General features: G+C 46.6%; 1 protein-coding gene across 1 annotated transcript in view; it reads left to right on the top strand.

Moving 5' to 3' along the window:
• The first annotated feature begins 1,222 nt into the window (after positions 1–1,222).
• ERBB2 (erb-b2 receptor tyrosine kinase 2) overlaps positions 1,223–17,755 on the top strand; it is a 54,500-nt gene continuing 37,967 nt past the window's right edge. The window contains exon 1 of the mRNA XM_081168641.1: positions 1,223–1,675. Coding sequence (XP_081024767.1) covers positions 1,594–1,675 — 82 coding nt within the window. The 5' untranslated portion in view covers positions 1,223–1,593. The remainder of the gene's footprint in view (positions 1,676–17,755) is intronic.

The raw sequence follows: 17,755 nt of genomic DNA, 5'->3' as shown, positions 1-17,755 counted from the left end.
CAGCCCGGTACAGACTTATTTTGAGCTTAAAGGTAAAGGTAAAGGGACCCCTGACCGTTAGGTCCAGTGGCGGACGACTCTGGGGTTGCGGCGCTCATCTCGCTTTATTGGCCGAGGGAGCCGCCGTACAGCTTCCAGATCATGTGGCCAGCATGTTTACCTTCCCGCTGGAGTGGTACCTATTTATCTACTTGCACTTTGATGTGCTTTTGAACTGCTGGGTTGGCAGGAGCTGGGACCGAGCAACGGGAGCTCACCCCGTCGCGGGGATTCGAACTGCTGACCTTCTGATCGGCAAGCCCTAGGCTCTGTGGTTTAACCCACAGTGCCACCCACATCCCTGTTTTGAGCTTAAGCCCTATTATATACAACTGCAATGTAAAAGTTGACTGCTGAGGCTGCATTTTAATATTAATTCAATCCCCAGCATCCACAGGTAGGAGATTCCTGCCTGCAACCAGAGCTGCTGCCAGCCAGTGTAGACAACAGGAAGCTAGATGGGCCAATTGGTCTGACTTGACGTAGGGCAACATCCACGGTGCTGTGAGCTACCAGCATGTTAAGGGTTAAGGCTCCTTTGAATCTTGATTTTAGGATTTTTGCAATCTGATACTGTATTTCAAATGCATTGCAGGGGGTTGGACTAGATTACTCTTGAGTTTCCTTCGAAGTTTACAATTCTATGATTCTAAATGATAGTTTCCGCTGCTAGCTGACCCGAGTGGATTGTGATTTCTCAAGAAATCACATGTGCTTTATTAAATCATAAGGTCCTTCAGAAGGGCAACTACGTATACCGATTTTGGGTCACGGTCTGAAATCATGTATTTTACAGTATTCAAACAACCAATATTAATTATTTGCCTCCTAATCAGTTAAGGTCTTTTGAAATATTGGACAGTTCTACTTATCACATAGCTGTTTCTTCTCCCCCCCCTCCAAAAAACACCCCCACTCCAGATTTATATACTTTCCTCTCCCCACCGCCCCCTCCACCTTAAATCATTTGGCAAGCGTAGCCTGCATTTAATTTAATTCCAAGAAATATATATATTTCCCTTCTCTTTGTCCATTCAAGGTCGATGCTCTGAACTGGAAAGTGTCCAAAGAAATCGCCCAAGGAGAAGGAAAGGAATTCCACCTTCAGCAGCAAGGAGGCAAAGCAAAACGTTTCGCAAAGTTTTCTCCTCTCTCCAGCTTTGATTTCCCACGAGGCAAAGAACGGCTTTGGCGTGCTCCGACGAAGAACTCGTTTGCCACTCCCGAGGGAGCAGGAATCCTGCTCCGGAGCGCGCTCGGAGCGCGTTCCCGACGCCTGGTGCTGGTGGGAGAGAGAGAGAGAGAGTGAGAGAAGAGGTGGTGGCTTTTAGTAGTGCCTTTTTTTTTTTTTTTTTGGTAAAGGAAGTGAAAAGGGTTGAAAAGTTGGGTTGCAAAGAAAAGTGCAAAGGGGGAAGCGAAGCTCGAGAAAACAAACCGGGCACGATTGCCAAGGCGGTTGGAGAAAACAAAAATAAAAAACAAAAATCTCCACCCACCTTCCTTCCTTCTCTTCCCCGGACGAAATTATGAGCTGGGATTTGCAATGAAAAAACAATGGGGCCCATTCCCAGCCCCTGCTGGTTTTGCATGGTGTTCTTCTTGGTTTCGGTCTGGCCAGTTGTTTGGAGCACGGAAGGTAAGTTTGAATCCGTATGTTTTGTTTTGTTTCTATTTCTGTTTATTGGGGCGGCGGGGGGGGGGGAGAAGCAAAGAAAAGGAAGAGGGAAGGCGTCCAGGAAGGAATCTCTCAGCCAGTTTTGCAACCAAGAAAGGGGGTTCCAAGTTGGAAGAAATAAGAGAGGAGAGAAACTTGTGTGCGCAAACTTGTTGATTTTCGGGTTTCGTTCGGGGCGGGATTATTTCATTAATTAGCCGCGTGTTTTTGATTAATTTAATTAATTCCTGGTCTCCGGGTCAACGCAGATCGGAGTCGGTCGCCGGGGGGCGGGCGGGGTATGGTGTGTGTTTTGTGTGTGGGGGGGTGATCGACAAAAGCTCAGTTCTTTGCATTGTTTAAAACGTTGTGGGAGGTGGGTCTGGGAAATGGGGCCAGAGAGAAGTTTCTGCTCCTCTGATCTTCGGTTGCGCCGAGATTTCGGGCCACGCGCGCCTTCAAGGAAACGGCTCCATTAAGAACTCGTTGGGGCGCGGATTAGCTGCCCTTGAAGATGTCGGCGGCCGCCTTCTCTGCCCCCTTTTTCGCCCCCCAAGCCCGGGCTGCAAGGGGAAAAGGGCGCATGTTTGCAGAGCCGCCCTTGCGACGCGTGTTTTTGCGCGGCTGGCGCAGGGCGCTTCTGCGCCGCGTTAGCAATTGCTTGCAAGCTGGCGGTGGAGAGACAGCTCTACTCTCGAGTCGCTTTGGGCAGAGTTAAACGATGTCGCCTTGTTTGGGTTACACATTGCAGTGGATGTGTGTGTGTGAGAGAGAGAAGGGGAGGGTTTTGCCTGCGAAGGAGGAGGCGGGAGATGGTGCTGGACGGAGCGGGACTTGTTCTCATTCAGTCTCGATGAGTTAACGTGACTTAAATCCCCAGCAGGCCACCCCCGCCGTGTGTCAAAACTTGCCGAAGGGCATTGCTCCGGAGATCCCAAATGTCTTTCCTTAAAAACATAAGAAGTGCCTTATGGCAGGAGTGGGGAACCTTTGCCCCCACCCCCCAGATGTTGCCCACCCGCAAGGATGGCCAGTGGGGAAGGAGGAGAGGAGTTGAAGTACAGCAACATCTGGATCAGCACAGCTGTCTGTTCAAGAACTTTGTAAACTTGCAGATCATCTGCAGATCTTGGGGCGGTTGACCGCATAAAAACATGAAAAACATAACAAAATTTAAAAATTCCTTCCAGTAGCACTTTAGAGACCAACTAAGTTTGTTATTGGTATGAGCTTTTGTGTGCATGCACACTTCTTCAGATACGTGCACATGAAAGCTCATACCAATAACAAACTTAATTGGTCTCTAAGGTGCTACTGGAAGGAATTTTTAAATTTTGTTTTGATTGTGGCAGACCAACACGGCTACCTACCTGTAATGAAAAACATAGTAAAAATAAGAGCAGCAAGAAACTGATAATCCCTCCCATTCCCAAAGGCCTGGTTGAAAAGGAACATTTTTGACTGGAGCCTAAAGGTGTATAAAAGGAGAACTTCCCTGGGGAGAGTATTCCACAAATGGGGAGCCACTGCAGAAAAGGCCCGTACTCGTGTTGCTACCCTCTGGACTTCTCGTGGAGGAGGCACATGAAGAAGGGCCTCAGAAGATTATCTCAGGGTCCGGGTAGGTTCATATGGAAGGAGGCAGTCCTTGAGGTATCATATTGTTGTAAGACTACAACTTCCGCCATCCTGACCATGGACTATGCTGCCTTGGGTTGATTGACATGGGGAGTCCTGAAGCAATATGGAGAGCCACTGATCCCCCAGGGCGGTCTACTCTAAATGGGATAGTAGCCTACAGTCTACTTTCTGCTTGTCTGTGAGCTATGAATTGTCCAGTTATTTCAATTGCCCATTCATTTCGTGGTATTTTCTGTCTTGTGAGTGCATCATCCCTACCCCTTGGATGGACTATACCATAGGTAGGCAAACTAAGGCCCGGGGGCCGGATCCGGCCCAACCGCCTTCTAAATCCGGCCCGTGGACAGTCTGGGAATCAGCGTGTTTTCACATGAGTAGAATGTGTCCTTTTATTTAAAATGCATCTCTGGGTTATTTGTGGGGACTGCCTGGTGTTTTTATATGAGTAGAATGTGTGCTTTTATTTAAAATGCATCTGTGGGTTATTTGTGGGGCATAGAAGAAGAAGAAGAAGAGTTTGGATTTGATATCCCGCCTTTCACTCCCTTTAAGGAGTCTCAAAGCGGCTAACAATCTCCTTTCCCTTCCTCCCCCACAACAAACACTCTGTGAGGTGAGTGGGGCTGAGAGACTTCAGAGAAGTGTGACTGGCCCAAGGTCACCCAGCAGCTGCATGTGGAGGAGCGGGGACGCGAACCCGGTTCCCCAGATTACGAGTCTACCACTCTTAACCACTACACCACACTGGCATAGGAATTTGTTCATTTCCCCCCAAAAAATACAGTCCGCCCCCCCAAGGTCTGAGGGACAGTGGACTGGCCCCCTGCTGAAAAAGTTTGCTAACCCCTGGACTATACCATTTTCATGCTGAATCCTCAAGTGCAGTTCAGCCCAATTGCTTTGGGCCTGGGCTGCCTGCTTGTGGAGGATTGAAAATATATATACGGTATCCTTTCCCTTTATTTTGCTGCTACAAGGGAAATGGGGTGGGTAAAGGGTGCGTTATGATGAAAAAAAGTGTCTTGTTGAGCTCTAATACATATATTGCATGGGTGGTGATTTTAAATTGTTGTACACCACTCTGGGTGGTTCACCAGTTTTAAAATCAATAAAATGAGGCTACAACCAGACATTAAAAAACAGTCAATGCAAGAAACTGAACCAGCACCAAAAATTAACATTAAACCATCAGGAGGCAGTAAAAGATCGATAAACATGTGAAACACAACCAGGAAAGGGGTGGGTGGACACAAAACTGATCTAAGGACTAAAATGCAGTAAAACCATAGTTGTTAAACAGTATGTGTGAGTAAAGAGATAAATACCTGGTGCTGAAAGTGTAGGTGTTCAGTGAGCCTCTCTGGAGGCGTATTCCATTGTCTTCTGAGATGGACGGATGCCAATAATACTGGTTCCAAATCATTTAGGGCTTAAAAAAATTAATACTATCACTTTGAATTGGACCAGTGCAGATGAAAAAAACACTGGCATACTATGGCGTGGTATCTGTCACCCTCCCCTTTTGGACTCTTGCTGCCCTGTTTTGAGCTAGCTGGAGTTTCCAGCCCTTTTTCAAAGGAAGCCCCACCACACAGGACCATCCTTGGAGAGTAGGTGAAGATATGTAAAGTCATCTTTATTTAGGAGAGGTGAAGCACTGTAGCTGGGGGGGGGGGGAGATCATCTGTTTTGCATTTAAGATTCCCGGTTTGATCCCTGACCTCTCCAGGTGGGAGACAATACGGAGTTAGATGGACTGACTTGGTATAAGATATTACGTTCCCTCCCATAAGAGCTTTCATCTGATGAGTTTGAGCTGTTGTAAAACTGTGGGTTAATTTTTGCGTTGTGGTTTCTATGATCGATGTTCTTAATTGTTTGATTGCAAAACAAACAGAAAAATGTTCATATAGTTCTGCTGAAAGGAACCCTGCCAAGGGAAGAATCAAATGCCGGAATGGAACCAAGAGCACGAGCTGCAGGAATTCAGCTGATGAAGCATTCTCCTACCTCTCATGTTGTGTTCGTGGGGATTTTACCAATTAAGTTATGCCAGGTTGATGTTAAATGCAGAGGAGCAGGGCTGGTGCAAAACAAAGAGGTTGAAACTGTATCCTGGATGGTTTGATAAGTGTTTACGGACTTGATGCTGCCTCCCTGCATCCCACAGTCACTGTTTAGTGCAGAGATCTTGAATAATACTGAAGTGGGGGCCTTTTCACCACGTTGATTGAGCCAGCTTTCTGTCTGGAAATCTGAAGGGAGATGTGCATGTAGGAATAGAGTAAGGGGAACTGTTCTCATCGGTGTTGGTTGGGCTTTGCATTTTGGCCTGGTTCTGTATCTTGAATGGAGAATGTGAATTCTGCCAGCAGCCCTGGCAAATTGGCTCTAGTAAATTGACACTCACACACACACACAATTTAAATGTTTAGAGTTGGGACTTAAGTTGGACCAAAGATCTGACTTGAGTTGATGATGTTATTTTAGGCAAGGAAGGAAAATTTGATGGGGTTTACTGGAATGTTGCAAAACTTCTGATGTGGCAAGGGAAGATATGCTAACAACAAGCTGTAAATGACACGAAGGGGATTATTTGATCATCCATTCTTGTCATTACTGGCTCCTTGCTTTGCTGCGTGCTGTTCTTTGGCTCTTTTTACTGTGAAGTACAGCAGGCAAAGGCTGTGTTGTTTGTAAATAATTTTTTAATCCCTTGGATTTCATCATCTTTTGTTTTGTTTAATAATCCCGCTAAGAAAATCCAGTGGTTGAGTTTCAGAGTGAGAGATGCTGGGGCTCAAAGACCTTCCTACCTCCAGGTGCATGAGAATTGTTTGTGGCCAGGGATTTAAGAAATGTGTTCACAACCCAGATGGTCTTTCCCCCTGCACATTATATTTTAAATCAATTAACACAGTCACGCATATTTGGAGATTTGGGAAATGTGTAGAATTAGGATGAACCAGTCAGTCAAAAAGTTGCCAATGAAGGAGGCGGTTTTGAGTGCATGTAGGTGTTGCTGCCTTTGTATTGTTTGGCTGAAAAATGCTGTATGACTTGAAGGCTTGCATACTCCAGAGGTAGACTTAAATGCAGATAGCTGTTGGGCTGTAAAAGCATGGTGTGTTCTGCAGATTCAAATAAGACTTTAGCCGGGGTTCTGGTCAAGAGCATGTGAATGCCAAGATTATGCTTGGGCAGTCTCTGCAGTCTAATGTGTAATATACTACAGTGATGCTGGTCTACTTGGCAGGGTTGTTGTAAGCAGTGCTTTAAAAAGAGAGAGAGAAGGTGCCAGTACTCACCATGAAGTTATTACAGTAAGTGCCACAGTTTTAACATTTGGCGGGAAAAGGTTCCAGTACTACGTACCCTTGAAAACCCCAGAAAAAAAGCACTGGTTGTAAGGATTATTGAGGAAATCTGTGTGTCTTTTTTAAAAAGCCCTTGTAAATCATGAACAGACGCCAAAACCTATTTGGCAGACCCAAACCAGATGCTACTTTCATAGCTTTCCAAGATTGACACAGATAATTCTGTGAGAGACTCCTAAGAATTCCTACTTTTCTGAAAGTTTGTTTGCCATGTCAATAAATGGTGACCGAGAGATGCAACCCTTTGCTCAGAGCAGGGTGAACATAGGGGAGCAGTGACCCAGAGCAAAGGTGTGAGACAATAATTTGGCAAGGTCCCAACTTGATTTTCATTCTTCAATCTTCCTTTCTTCCTTGAGTTGGGATATTAGCATGAGTTGGGGGGGGGGGTGTCACACACTCCCTTGACCTTAGTTAGCTTGTTTCCATAGTGACCTTCAGGCTCCCGCCAGAACCTTCCCCCCACCAAACCTCTCTTCTATTGCAGCTGCTGTTAAATATTAAACTCTCTAATGCAGTGTTTCCCAACCGGTGTTCCCCGGCACACTAGTGTGCCGTGAGACATCGGCTGGTGTGCCGTGGGAGGAAGGCGGGCGAGTCGGGCGGTGAGAGGCGGCGGCGGCGGCGAGGATCCGCGTCGAGCCGGGGGCGGCTCCGCGGTGGTGGTGCTGAGCGGCGGGGCAGCGCGCGCAAAAGGGAGGAGCGCGAGACAGCGGAGGAGGAGGAGGCCGGCATGTCCGGGCAGCAGCAGCAACAACAGCAGCAGCAGCAACTCCCGCCGCCGCCCCCTCCTCCGCCCGCTATCGCCGCCACCACCACAACAGCCGCCGCCGCCTCAGCTGCCCTCGCTCTGCTGCCTCCTCCCACCCCGGCAAGGGGGAGGGAAAAAACTTTCATTTTTGTGCGTCCCTCCCGGCGTGACGCTGCGCGCTGACGTCACGGGGCGGGGCTTTAATGGTGGTGTGCCGCGAGATTTTTTTCCGGCTAACAGGTGTGCCGTTGCCCAAAAACGTTTGGGAAACACTGCTCTAATGGTTTTACAGAGCAAGCAAGAAACCTTCAACCTCCCAACTCTCCACCAATCTCTCTCCCCCAGCAACCCACCCCTGTTCCTTAATAGCAGAATGTGCTGGGTAATTGTAACAGACATTGCCATGCTCTGAAATCCCAGGGATTCTTTCTCCTGTAAGATGACCAAAAGAGGGAAGGGGAGATAGATAAGCACTACTCACTTACCACAGGCAGCTGGTGTCCCTGCCCCCAGACTGTTAAAAAATGGTAAAGGTCCCCTGACAGTTAAGTCCAGTCGTGAATGACTCTGGGGTTGCGGGGTTCATCTTCCTTTACTGGCCGAGGGAGCCGACATTTGTCCGCAGACAGTTTTTCTGGGTCATGTGGCCAGCATGACTAAGCCGCTTCTGGCGAAACCAGAGCAGCGCACAGAAACGCCATTTACCTTCCTGCCAGAGCGGTACCTATTTATCTACTTGCACTTTGACGTGTTTTTGAACTGCTAGGTTGGCAGGAGCAGGGACCAAACAATGGGAGCTCACCCTGTCATGGGGATTCGAACTGCTGAGCTTCCGATCGGCAAGCCCAAGGCTCAATGGTTTACACCACAGCGCCAGACTGTTACAGCACCCCAAATCCCTCATAACGCTGCTCCAGCAGCAGCAGCAGCATGACTCAAGCGCTATGCATTGCCATGCCAGTCTAGAATTGCACCACAACTTCTTCTGTGTCATTACAGGGGGTCCTGCGGTTCACTTGTTTTGACGACATGCTATTTTCTAGGTTCCCCTTAAATATACTGCTATCTTAAGTGATTGCACTTGGAATAGTTTGTTTGTTGCTTAAAGCATTCACCGATTTGCTGTGTAGCTGTTTATGATAGATCCAGTGGGGAATGGAATGTTCCGCGGGTTATAGACAACCTGGGATGGGGGACCTGTGACCTTGCAGATGACTTTGGACTCCATCTCCCATCATGGTTAGGGATGGTGGGAGTTGGAAGCCAGCAACATCTGGAGGCCAACAGGTTCCCTGCCCCTGGGGTAGATACCAAAACACTAAGGGGGGGCGTTGTTGTGAGTTGGAGGTTGATTTAGCAAATCATTGAATTGTAGAGTCGGAAGGGGCTCCGAGGGTCATCTAGTCCAACCCCTGCAAATCCTACATAGGTTTCTGCTTAGCCACTTGACTGGTCACTGTGCAGAATAGAAACTCTTTCCCGTTGAACCCCTGCTATCACAGAGCACTGTGTGTGCAGCTGCTACTTTGTTTTTCCCAGCGCTCTTATCCTCCTCAGCAAGATTAGAGATCAAAGTACCAAGTCTGGAAGGGAAATTGAGAGGCACTGCTAGTAGTGCCATGCCACACGGGTGGCTGTTCCTTTTGGCTTCCTCTCCCTTCTGCTTCTGCTAAGTAAGAATGCAGCTAGGAAGCCCACCAGCTTAGGAGGAGCCCCAGCAAAGCACAGTTTGCCAAGGGCTCCCTCAAAGCTGTTCAAGCAGGAGACAGAGAGTTGGAGGGCGAATGGGTGCTTATTAGACAGCATCTGTCCATCAACATCTTTTAAATTTCATGCTTTGGTTTGCCAGAATTCTGCCTCCTCAGAGAAGTGGTCAGATCTAGTGCCTTATCTCCATCCATTCTGGCTCTGTTGATGGGGTTCGCGAAGGGTGTGGATCTTCTGTCCTTCCCTTGAGAACTCATTCATAGCACAATTCCATAAACCGAAAGAACTAGCATGATCTAGTCTACCATGCTGTATCCAACAGCAGCTAGATGGACAGAATGTGAAGGTGACAGCCTTCGCCTGTTGTTTGCCTGTAGAATCACCTGGCTTTTTAGAAAGATGCTACTTCTTAACATTGATGTTCCATTTAGCTATTTTAGCTGTTCATAGATCTGTTAACCAAATGCCTCGACCTAGTGACCATCCTCACATTGTGTTGTGCAGAATTCCATAGGTTAACTGTGCGTTGTGTGAAGAAGGAAATGTTTACAGCGCTATTCTATGAGTCTTACCTGAATTTCTTTTTTCTTTTTGTGTCTGCAAACATGTGAAGCCTGAAGGTGGAGTGGGTGGAAAGGGGAAATTCAGAATAGGACATACCATAGTAGTGAAGGCAGTTGAATCAAAGGATTGGTGGTTTTTTAGAAGGAGAAGTGGTTTGTGGGCTTTGTGCTTGGACCACACCTCTGTTTTGTACTCAGGTTGTGATTTTATTCATTTATTCATTTGTACTTTATTCAATTTATATCCCGCCCTTCCTCCAGGGCGCAAATCACTTGACCTTCAGGTCCAGCACTCTTGTTTTAATACCTTTGGGATGCTTACAAGCAGCGCACGAGGACAACAATGTTCCCTTGTTGTTTATCTGCAACATCTGGTATTCAGAAATATGCTGTGTCTAGTTAGCTATGGTTTCTTCTGTTGGAAAAATTGGGGTGGAGCCACAGAAAAGTAGACATGATTTATAGCTCATTTCTTGCAGGCACCTGGTGCCCTGTACAATAGCATACTAACTTTCCTTGCTGAATTAATTGAAAACAAGCGGGTCCACTTGCCTCAGCTGTATTTGGTTTGTTTACAGATGCCTAATCCACTTTAAAAAAAAGTGGTGCAAAGAGGAGAGCATCTACGAAAGCTGTGGGGGCTCAGTCCGGAACTGAATCTTACCAGCTGTAATAAAGTTAATTTTAATGTGTCCTCCCACTCTTTTTATACCAAGCACTAGAAAAGAGCCCAGGCCCTCTGTTTGTCTGGGTGGCCCAGGCCTGAGGCCTCCTACTGCTTGGTTGCTGGGAGACCACTGGCGGACACGCTGAGAACTCGGGCAGCTGGGAGTTGACTTTATTACGGCCCCTTTTCAGTCGATTGTCCCGTAGGAGAGTCCCCACTGAGCCCTAGATGCCGAGGAAGCGAGACTGCTCTTTGGCAAGTGACATGGCTGCTGTGCCTCGGCCATGGTAGAATTCCCCATTAGCTGTCTGCCATGGGCAATGCACAACCATAGAATATACAGGGCTTCCTTTGGGGTGAAGAATGCCAAAGGAGCAGGGTTTCTGAGACAGCTGTAAGGATCCCCCAGCAAACGCTAGTCTCTTCCCCATTTTGCTCTCTGTAGGATGTGGGGACAGCATTTTTCTTCACAACTGTCTTTCCCAGTGTTGGGGTTCCTCAAAAACCTCCCACTTGTGTCTGGAAACTTATCTGTAGTGTTTGCTGAAACTTGACACACTTTATCGTAGCCTTGCTTACCAGACTGGTGTTTCTGTCCTTACGTGGGCAAGTATTGAACCCCTTGCATGCGGCTTAGTTTTCTTCCAAAACTAAGACCTTTCTCCTTCAGTCCTACCATCTATAGGCTTAGATGCCCTAACTAATTTTGAGATGCACCCTTCAAAACATGGGGAGCTGTAAATGTGCCTTTTTAATAAAGAAAAGAAAAAGAATGCTGAATTTCACCAACCACACATTTTAAAAACCGGGAGTTGAGAAAGAAGAGCACACCTGTTACTTGCCCTGCCAAATTTTGGTTTTTGTGCGGATAGTGTCATTTTTATGGTGTAGCCACTAGGTGACCCTGAATATAGCTGTATCTGGATGAAGTCAAGTTTCCTGTACTGTGTTGCTGTTGTTGAAAACAAGATAATAAAAGTTCTTGTCTGGTGTGACTTACCAGTGGCAGAGTGCATTTATCCAAAACCCTGTGATTGAATTGCATGTCAGAGCTGATTCAGCTCTAAAATGTCTGACGTAAATTTGAAGTGGGTCTCTGAACACACACAGAGTACATTTCCCCTCTTTGTTGCTGTATCAGCTCTCTCCCATGTGAGAATATCTAGAAGGCACAAAGTTGTTTGCCCCTGTGTAAAGAGACTGAGCCCTGTACCTATCAAATGCTTAGCAGCTCCTTCCTTTTCACAGCCTCTGCTATACTGTAGGTCAGGGGTAAGCAACCTTTTTCAGCCATGGGCCGGTCCACCATCCCTCAGACCATGTGGTGGGCTGGACTATATTTGGGGGGGGGGGGAATGAACAAATTCCTATTCCCCACAAATAACCCAGAGATGCATTTTAAATAAAAGCACATATTCTTCTCATGTAAAAACACCAGGCAGGCCCCGCAAATAACCCAGAGATGCATTTTAAATAAAAGGACATATTCTACTCATGTAAAAACACGCTGATTCCCGGACCGTCTGCGGGCTGGATTTATAAGGCGACTGGGCCGGATTCGGCCCACAGACCTTAGGTTGCCTACCCCTGCTGTAAGTCTTGATCTCCCAGTGGCAACTGGGCTGGGTGAAGTGGGGGAGCTTATCTTGATTCTAGCTCCTTTAAGCTGCATGGGCATGCCCAAAATGTGTAGAAGGTGGAGCATGTCGGCTCCACCAGCATTGCTTCAACGAGCCACTTTTCCTTTCTAAAACATGCCCGGCTTGAAAAAGCAGTTTTGTTGTCAAACCCTGCCAAACCCGCCCGGGGGTAGTCTAATGACACCATTGATCCAGGAGGGAGAAGGGTTGAGCCGCAGCTTCTGCTGCAGAAGTCATTCCTCAAAGAATCCCCCAAAAGGCCAATCTAGGCCTCCACCCATAAATGCTTGCTTCATTCTAAAATGGAGATTGTCTAGTGAAGTTACCTGCAATATTTTCAGAACTGGCACCTCAGTCCCAACCTGAAAATCTATATTTAATTTTCTTTCTTTCATCTACCATAAATGTCCATATTTCTCCTTTGCTCTCAAGGAGGCTAGCTGCAATTGGAGCAGGGCTCCTACATCTGTCAATAGCTGCAAAGCAGATTATGTTTTGATGTTCTTTGTTGGTTGTATAGCTCTGTTGACTTAAAAATTGGCAGGTGTAGCATGTTGTGCAGGGAAGGGGGCTCTACACCTGGAGAAATCCCCCAATCTGTGTGACGTTTAGCAGTAACGGGGTTCTGTGACCCTTTGCCATCTGATCATATAATCTAGAATAAGCTAGTGGTAAACTTCTAATTTGATTTAGATGCTGTCAAAGTTCTAATCTATTAATGGTGTATAGTGGATAAAAATGCACACAGTAGGAGGAACCTCCAGTTCAGATCCTGCCTCAGCCATAAACTCTGTTACGTTTAGTAAGGGGTTGTTTTTTCCTCGTTGTCAGTCATTTGTAAGATAGGCCTGTGTTGTTGCTGTTGCTGTTGCTGTTGCTGCTGCCTTTGCCGTGTTGCTGCTGGTTTACCGTCTAAGGCTGCTGTACCTATTATTTTACCGTGCCAAAAATATTTCTGCAACTTGAAGATCCAAATTCTGCCATTGGCTGTCGTGCCAAAGTAGTTGTTTTAATCAATTGTCCATAATACAACTAGGGCTTGGGCAACTGCTTCTCCATCCTAGGGCCAGTTCATTAAAATTAAGATTTAGAGAGAAAATACATGCCCCTTGCAAGTGTGTGCTCGCCTTCTCTCTCTCTCCAGTTCTTTATATAAAAATGACCAGTCCTTACAATTTTAAAAAATCCTCTAGATTTTAAACAAAACTTGTTTCTGTGTTGGCATACTGCAGGTCTAGATAGTTCATGAATCTACCAACCCAAACCTTGCTTACCAGCCTTGTATTGTGGGTTGCCTGCCACTTGACCTGTGCATTTACAGCCGCAATCAGACAGCTCTATCAGGTTATAATTCTGCCTGCTGGGCTGTTTGTTCAGCTTGGTAGGCCAGAAGTTGTGCACACCTGCTATACTGTTTGGAAGTATTGCTGGATAGAAACTCTCATAATAGCCACCATTTTGGGGAATAAATACTCTTTTCTTCTTCTTCTTCTTCTTCCTCCTCCTCCTCGTCCTCTTCTCCCCCATACGTACCTGGGCTACACTGGGTTACAATACATTTCACAGATGGACAAAGGGATCCTTACCGAAAGGATTCCTGCCTGAATTGATGCCTTTGCCATTACTGACTTCTGAGGACTATGTACTCTGCTGCAGACTGTACTCATTTGCTGTGCAGGTAGCCTGGCCTACACCACTTTAAAAGCAGAAAAGGGTGTTTGTTCATTTGGTTAAAGATGCACTAGGAAGACACACTTGCGGTAATACGTTACCAATAACTCAAAGGGAATCTTGCCAGCCACAGAATGTGAAATGGAAAGCTGTATCAAGCATGATACTTCAGTGTTCATTGACATTCATGCCAACAAGAATCCAGTCAGAGATTTCGCTTCTTAAAAGTCCTGGCTGGGGTGGGTGGGACTGAAATGCCACAAATGAAGAGTTGTGTATGCATACTAAACAACATTTTTGCAAGGCATCCCCCAAAGGCAAATGAGAGAAAAATGATTTATCAGGGAGAGGTACCCAAAATAGACTCGGCTGGAGCAGAAGAAATAAAAAAACAATTTGAAAGTCTGTGTAACTTGTTCTGAGATTATTTTCAGATAGTTCTCAGCCACATGGTAAACCTGAGTCCACCTGTTCATTGTTTTTAACCTACTTATTAGTCCCACCTCGCTTATTGCTTCATTCCCGCTGAACCTTGGACCTGACTTGAATCATGCTTTCTTCTGCCAACAGGAATGTGTCAGTTTCTTCCCCACTGTCCAGACTTTTATCTGATTGGGAGCTGCTGGGTTGTGTGTCTGTGGGATCGGTCACTTGGCTGCCACTGGGCTCCTTGGCGTCATGTTGCCGATCCTCTAGAGGCGAAGGCTGGTTCTGCCTCTCTTTCTGGTTCTTGTCCGTGCAGGAAAGAGGGTTGCATAAACGGCCCGCGTGGGAATGGAGTAAACATGAGGAGAAGACGCCCATCCCAACCAGAAAAACAAGCTTGTTTCTCTCCTGCTCTGAATGTTATAACTGGCCTGTTATTTCTTAGTGCCAATCTTCCTTCCCCCGCCCTCCGCTTTCAAGGAACAAAGTGCAAAATCTCCAGTGCATAACAAGTCTGAAGAATGCTCCTTTCCCCACAGAAAGCCTTTAAAGCTTGTTTCTATTCGGTCCCTATTTAAGGAAGGCCATATTAACTATACAGTGGTACCTCGGGTTACATACGCTTCAGGTTACATACGCTTCAGGTTACAGACTCCGCTAACCCAGAAATATTACCTCAGGTTAAGAACAGTTGCTTCAGGATGAGAACAGAAATCGTGCTCCGGCAGCGCAGCAGCAGTGGGAGGCCCCATAAACTAAAGTGGTACTTCAGGTTATGAACAGTTTCAGGTTAAGAACAGACCTCCGGAACGAATTAAGTACTTAACCTGAGGTACCACTGTACTTTTATAATGTTTCTCAGTTCCGTTTCCTAAGGGTGCTCAAAGCGGCATGCTAGTAAGAGAAAAACAAAAAAAGAAAACATTTGCACTTGTTTAAGTGCCTTCAATTTGATTTAATTAATTTTTATAATGAAATATTTTTAGATTGTGTAACTATTTTACTGTCTGATTATTTGATTGTTGTTAGCCGCCCTGAGCCCGGCTTCGGCTGGGGAGGGCGGGATATAAATAAAATTTATTATCATTATTATTATTTAAAATTAACTTGCTCCTCTACTGATTTAATACAGTGCAATTGCAATGAAGCTTTTTATTTGCTGCGGCAAGTTATACGGGGGGGGGGGCAAGGAGTTCTACAGAGTGGGTGCCACCAGCAAGAAAGCCCTGCTTTGTATCCTCTCAGTTCTTCCTGTGTAAAATTGCCCACAAAGCTCAGCCTCACATCCAAGTACAGCTGTACCCTGGTTCTCAAATGTCTTGTGACTCAAACGTTTTGGCTTCTGAACGCCGCAAACCCGGAAGTGAGCGTTCCAGTTTGCGAACGTTTTTTGGAAGCCGTACGTCCAACGCGGCTTCTGCAGCTTCCAATTGAGTGCAGGAAGCTCCTGCAGCCAATTGGAAGCCACGCCTTGGAAGTCGAATGGACTTCTGGAACAGATTCCATTCTAGAACCAAGGTACGACTGTACAAGAAGGTACTTATGAGAGAAGATTCTGAAAAGACTAATCTAGATTAACCGGGACTAAGATTGAGATAGGCAATCTGAATGCACACTGGATAAGATGAGGTACAATCTGCCAGCACATTTCTCCTGCGCAAGCCTAGTGAAAATGAACTGGAGCTGTTTCCTCTGCAGACTGCCTTTGAATTTTGACAGGTGTCAATCTGCGGGTGTCTGTATGACCTCAGGTGGATGATCCCACACACCTGTCAGAGTTGGTCCACAGCAGGTGGGGGAGCTAGGGATGTGGACCACCAGCTGGGTCCAGTTCCCACTCCTGCTTTAGGGTAGTTACCATCTGTGGGGCAGAATCTTGCCCCATGGTAAGGCTACCTACCTCTGACTAGGGGTGGGCAAATCGTTCTGTTTCCATTCTGTATCATCTCTGCATGTGCTAACCCATAAATTGATTCTATCCTGTTTCTCTATTAATCTATGGTTTTTTAAAAATAGCACACAGAGAAAGAAAATCGCATTTAAATGCACGTCTCTGCTGCTGCTGCAAGCAAGCCACAGTTTCCCACCACCACATTGCACATAGTAATGCCTGGTTGTACAAAATACCGTATTTTTCGCTCTATAAGACTCACTTTTTCCCCTCCAAAAATTAAGGGGAAATGTGTATGCGTCTTATGGAGCAAATGCAGGCTCCATGGCTTAAGCAATAGCAACGCAAAGCCTCCGAAGCGCAGTGGGAGTGCTCCCGCCGCGCTCCGGAGGTTTCGCATTGCTTTTGCTGCAGCCTGGAGAGCGAGAGGGGTCGGTGCGCACCAACCCCTCTCGCTCTCCAGGCTTCAGGGATAGCCGCCTGAAGCCTCCGGAGCACAGCGGGAACTCCCGTTGCGCTCCTGAGGCTTCGTGTTGGTTTCACAGAAGCCAGGAGAGCAAGAGGGATCGGTGCGCACAATCCCTCTTGCTCTCTTTGGTTTGGTTCGCTGGAGGGGCGCTGCACAGCTTTCCCTCTCTGCGCAGTGCCCCTTCAGCGAAGCGGGAGGAGAAATGGAAGGGGCTCCCTTTCTCCTGCCACTTTGCTGAAGGGGCGCTGCGCAGAGAGGAAGAGAAATTTTTTTTCTTGTTCTCCCCCTCTAAAACAAGGTGCGTCCTATGGTCGGGTGCATCCTATAGAGCAAAAAATACAGTATATGGTATCACCAGTGTCTTGATGTTGTACTAGTTTCCCCCAACTTCACTGCATCTTGTTGGGTGTTGCTTATAGCAAGGGCACCTCTCTCTCTGTGCCTGTGTCTCTGTCTGTCTGTCTGTCTCTCTTTCTCTTTCCAGCCAAGGCCCCCATAAGATGACCCATGAGGGAATGTGGCTTTTGTGCTGTAAAAGTTTCCCCACCCCCTGGGTTACTGCACGGCATCTCCCCTTCTGAGAGGCTGGGAAGAGGCCTCGGGGACCACATAGGGCCTTTGAATAGCACATAGGAGTGTGGCCAGCAGTCCCCAGTGGAGGGACTGTGTTGCCCCCTGCGCTGGAATAAAGCCAGCCTGACAAATGGGGATGATGGCGGAACTGTTTATATCGAGCTGGATGTTGCAGCTTTTAGTATGTTGCTTTTTACGCTAGTCTGGTGGTTGTGTCAAAAATAATTTCTTTTGCTAATGTGTTACGGTGTTTTTTGCTATCAAGGAAGCACATGCTCAGCGTTCATTGTCTTATAAGAATTATAAGGTCTAAGATTTAAAATAAATGTTCATAAATGTACCAGGCAAACACATATCATCATCATAATAATAATAGTAATAATAATAATTATACCCCGCCCGTCTGGCTGGGTTTCCCCAGCCACTCTGGGCGGCTTCCAACAAAACATTAAAATACACTAATCCATGAAATATTAAAAGCTTCCCTAAACAGGGCTGCCTTCAGATATAAACCACATGTCTGAAACAGTACAGGGAAATAGTCCTGAAACCGTTATGACTCTCCCAAATTGACCTCAAATGTTCCTCTGCAAGGAGGAAGGAAATGGGAAAACCTCGCCATTGTCTCTTTGCTCACAAATCCTGTCTTAAGGGCGTACCTGTGTATGAATAGGGTGAGCCTGTGA

Source organism: Podarcis bocagei (assembly GCF_964188305.1).
Source record: "Podarcis bocagei genome assembly, chromosome: 13".
NCBI lineage: Eukaryota > Metazoa > Chordata > Lepidosauria > Squamata > Lacertidae > Podarcis > Podarcis bocagei.
This window is presented reverse-complemented; position numbering and strand designations above follow the sequence as displayed.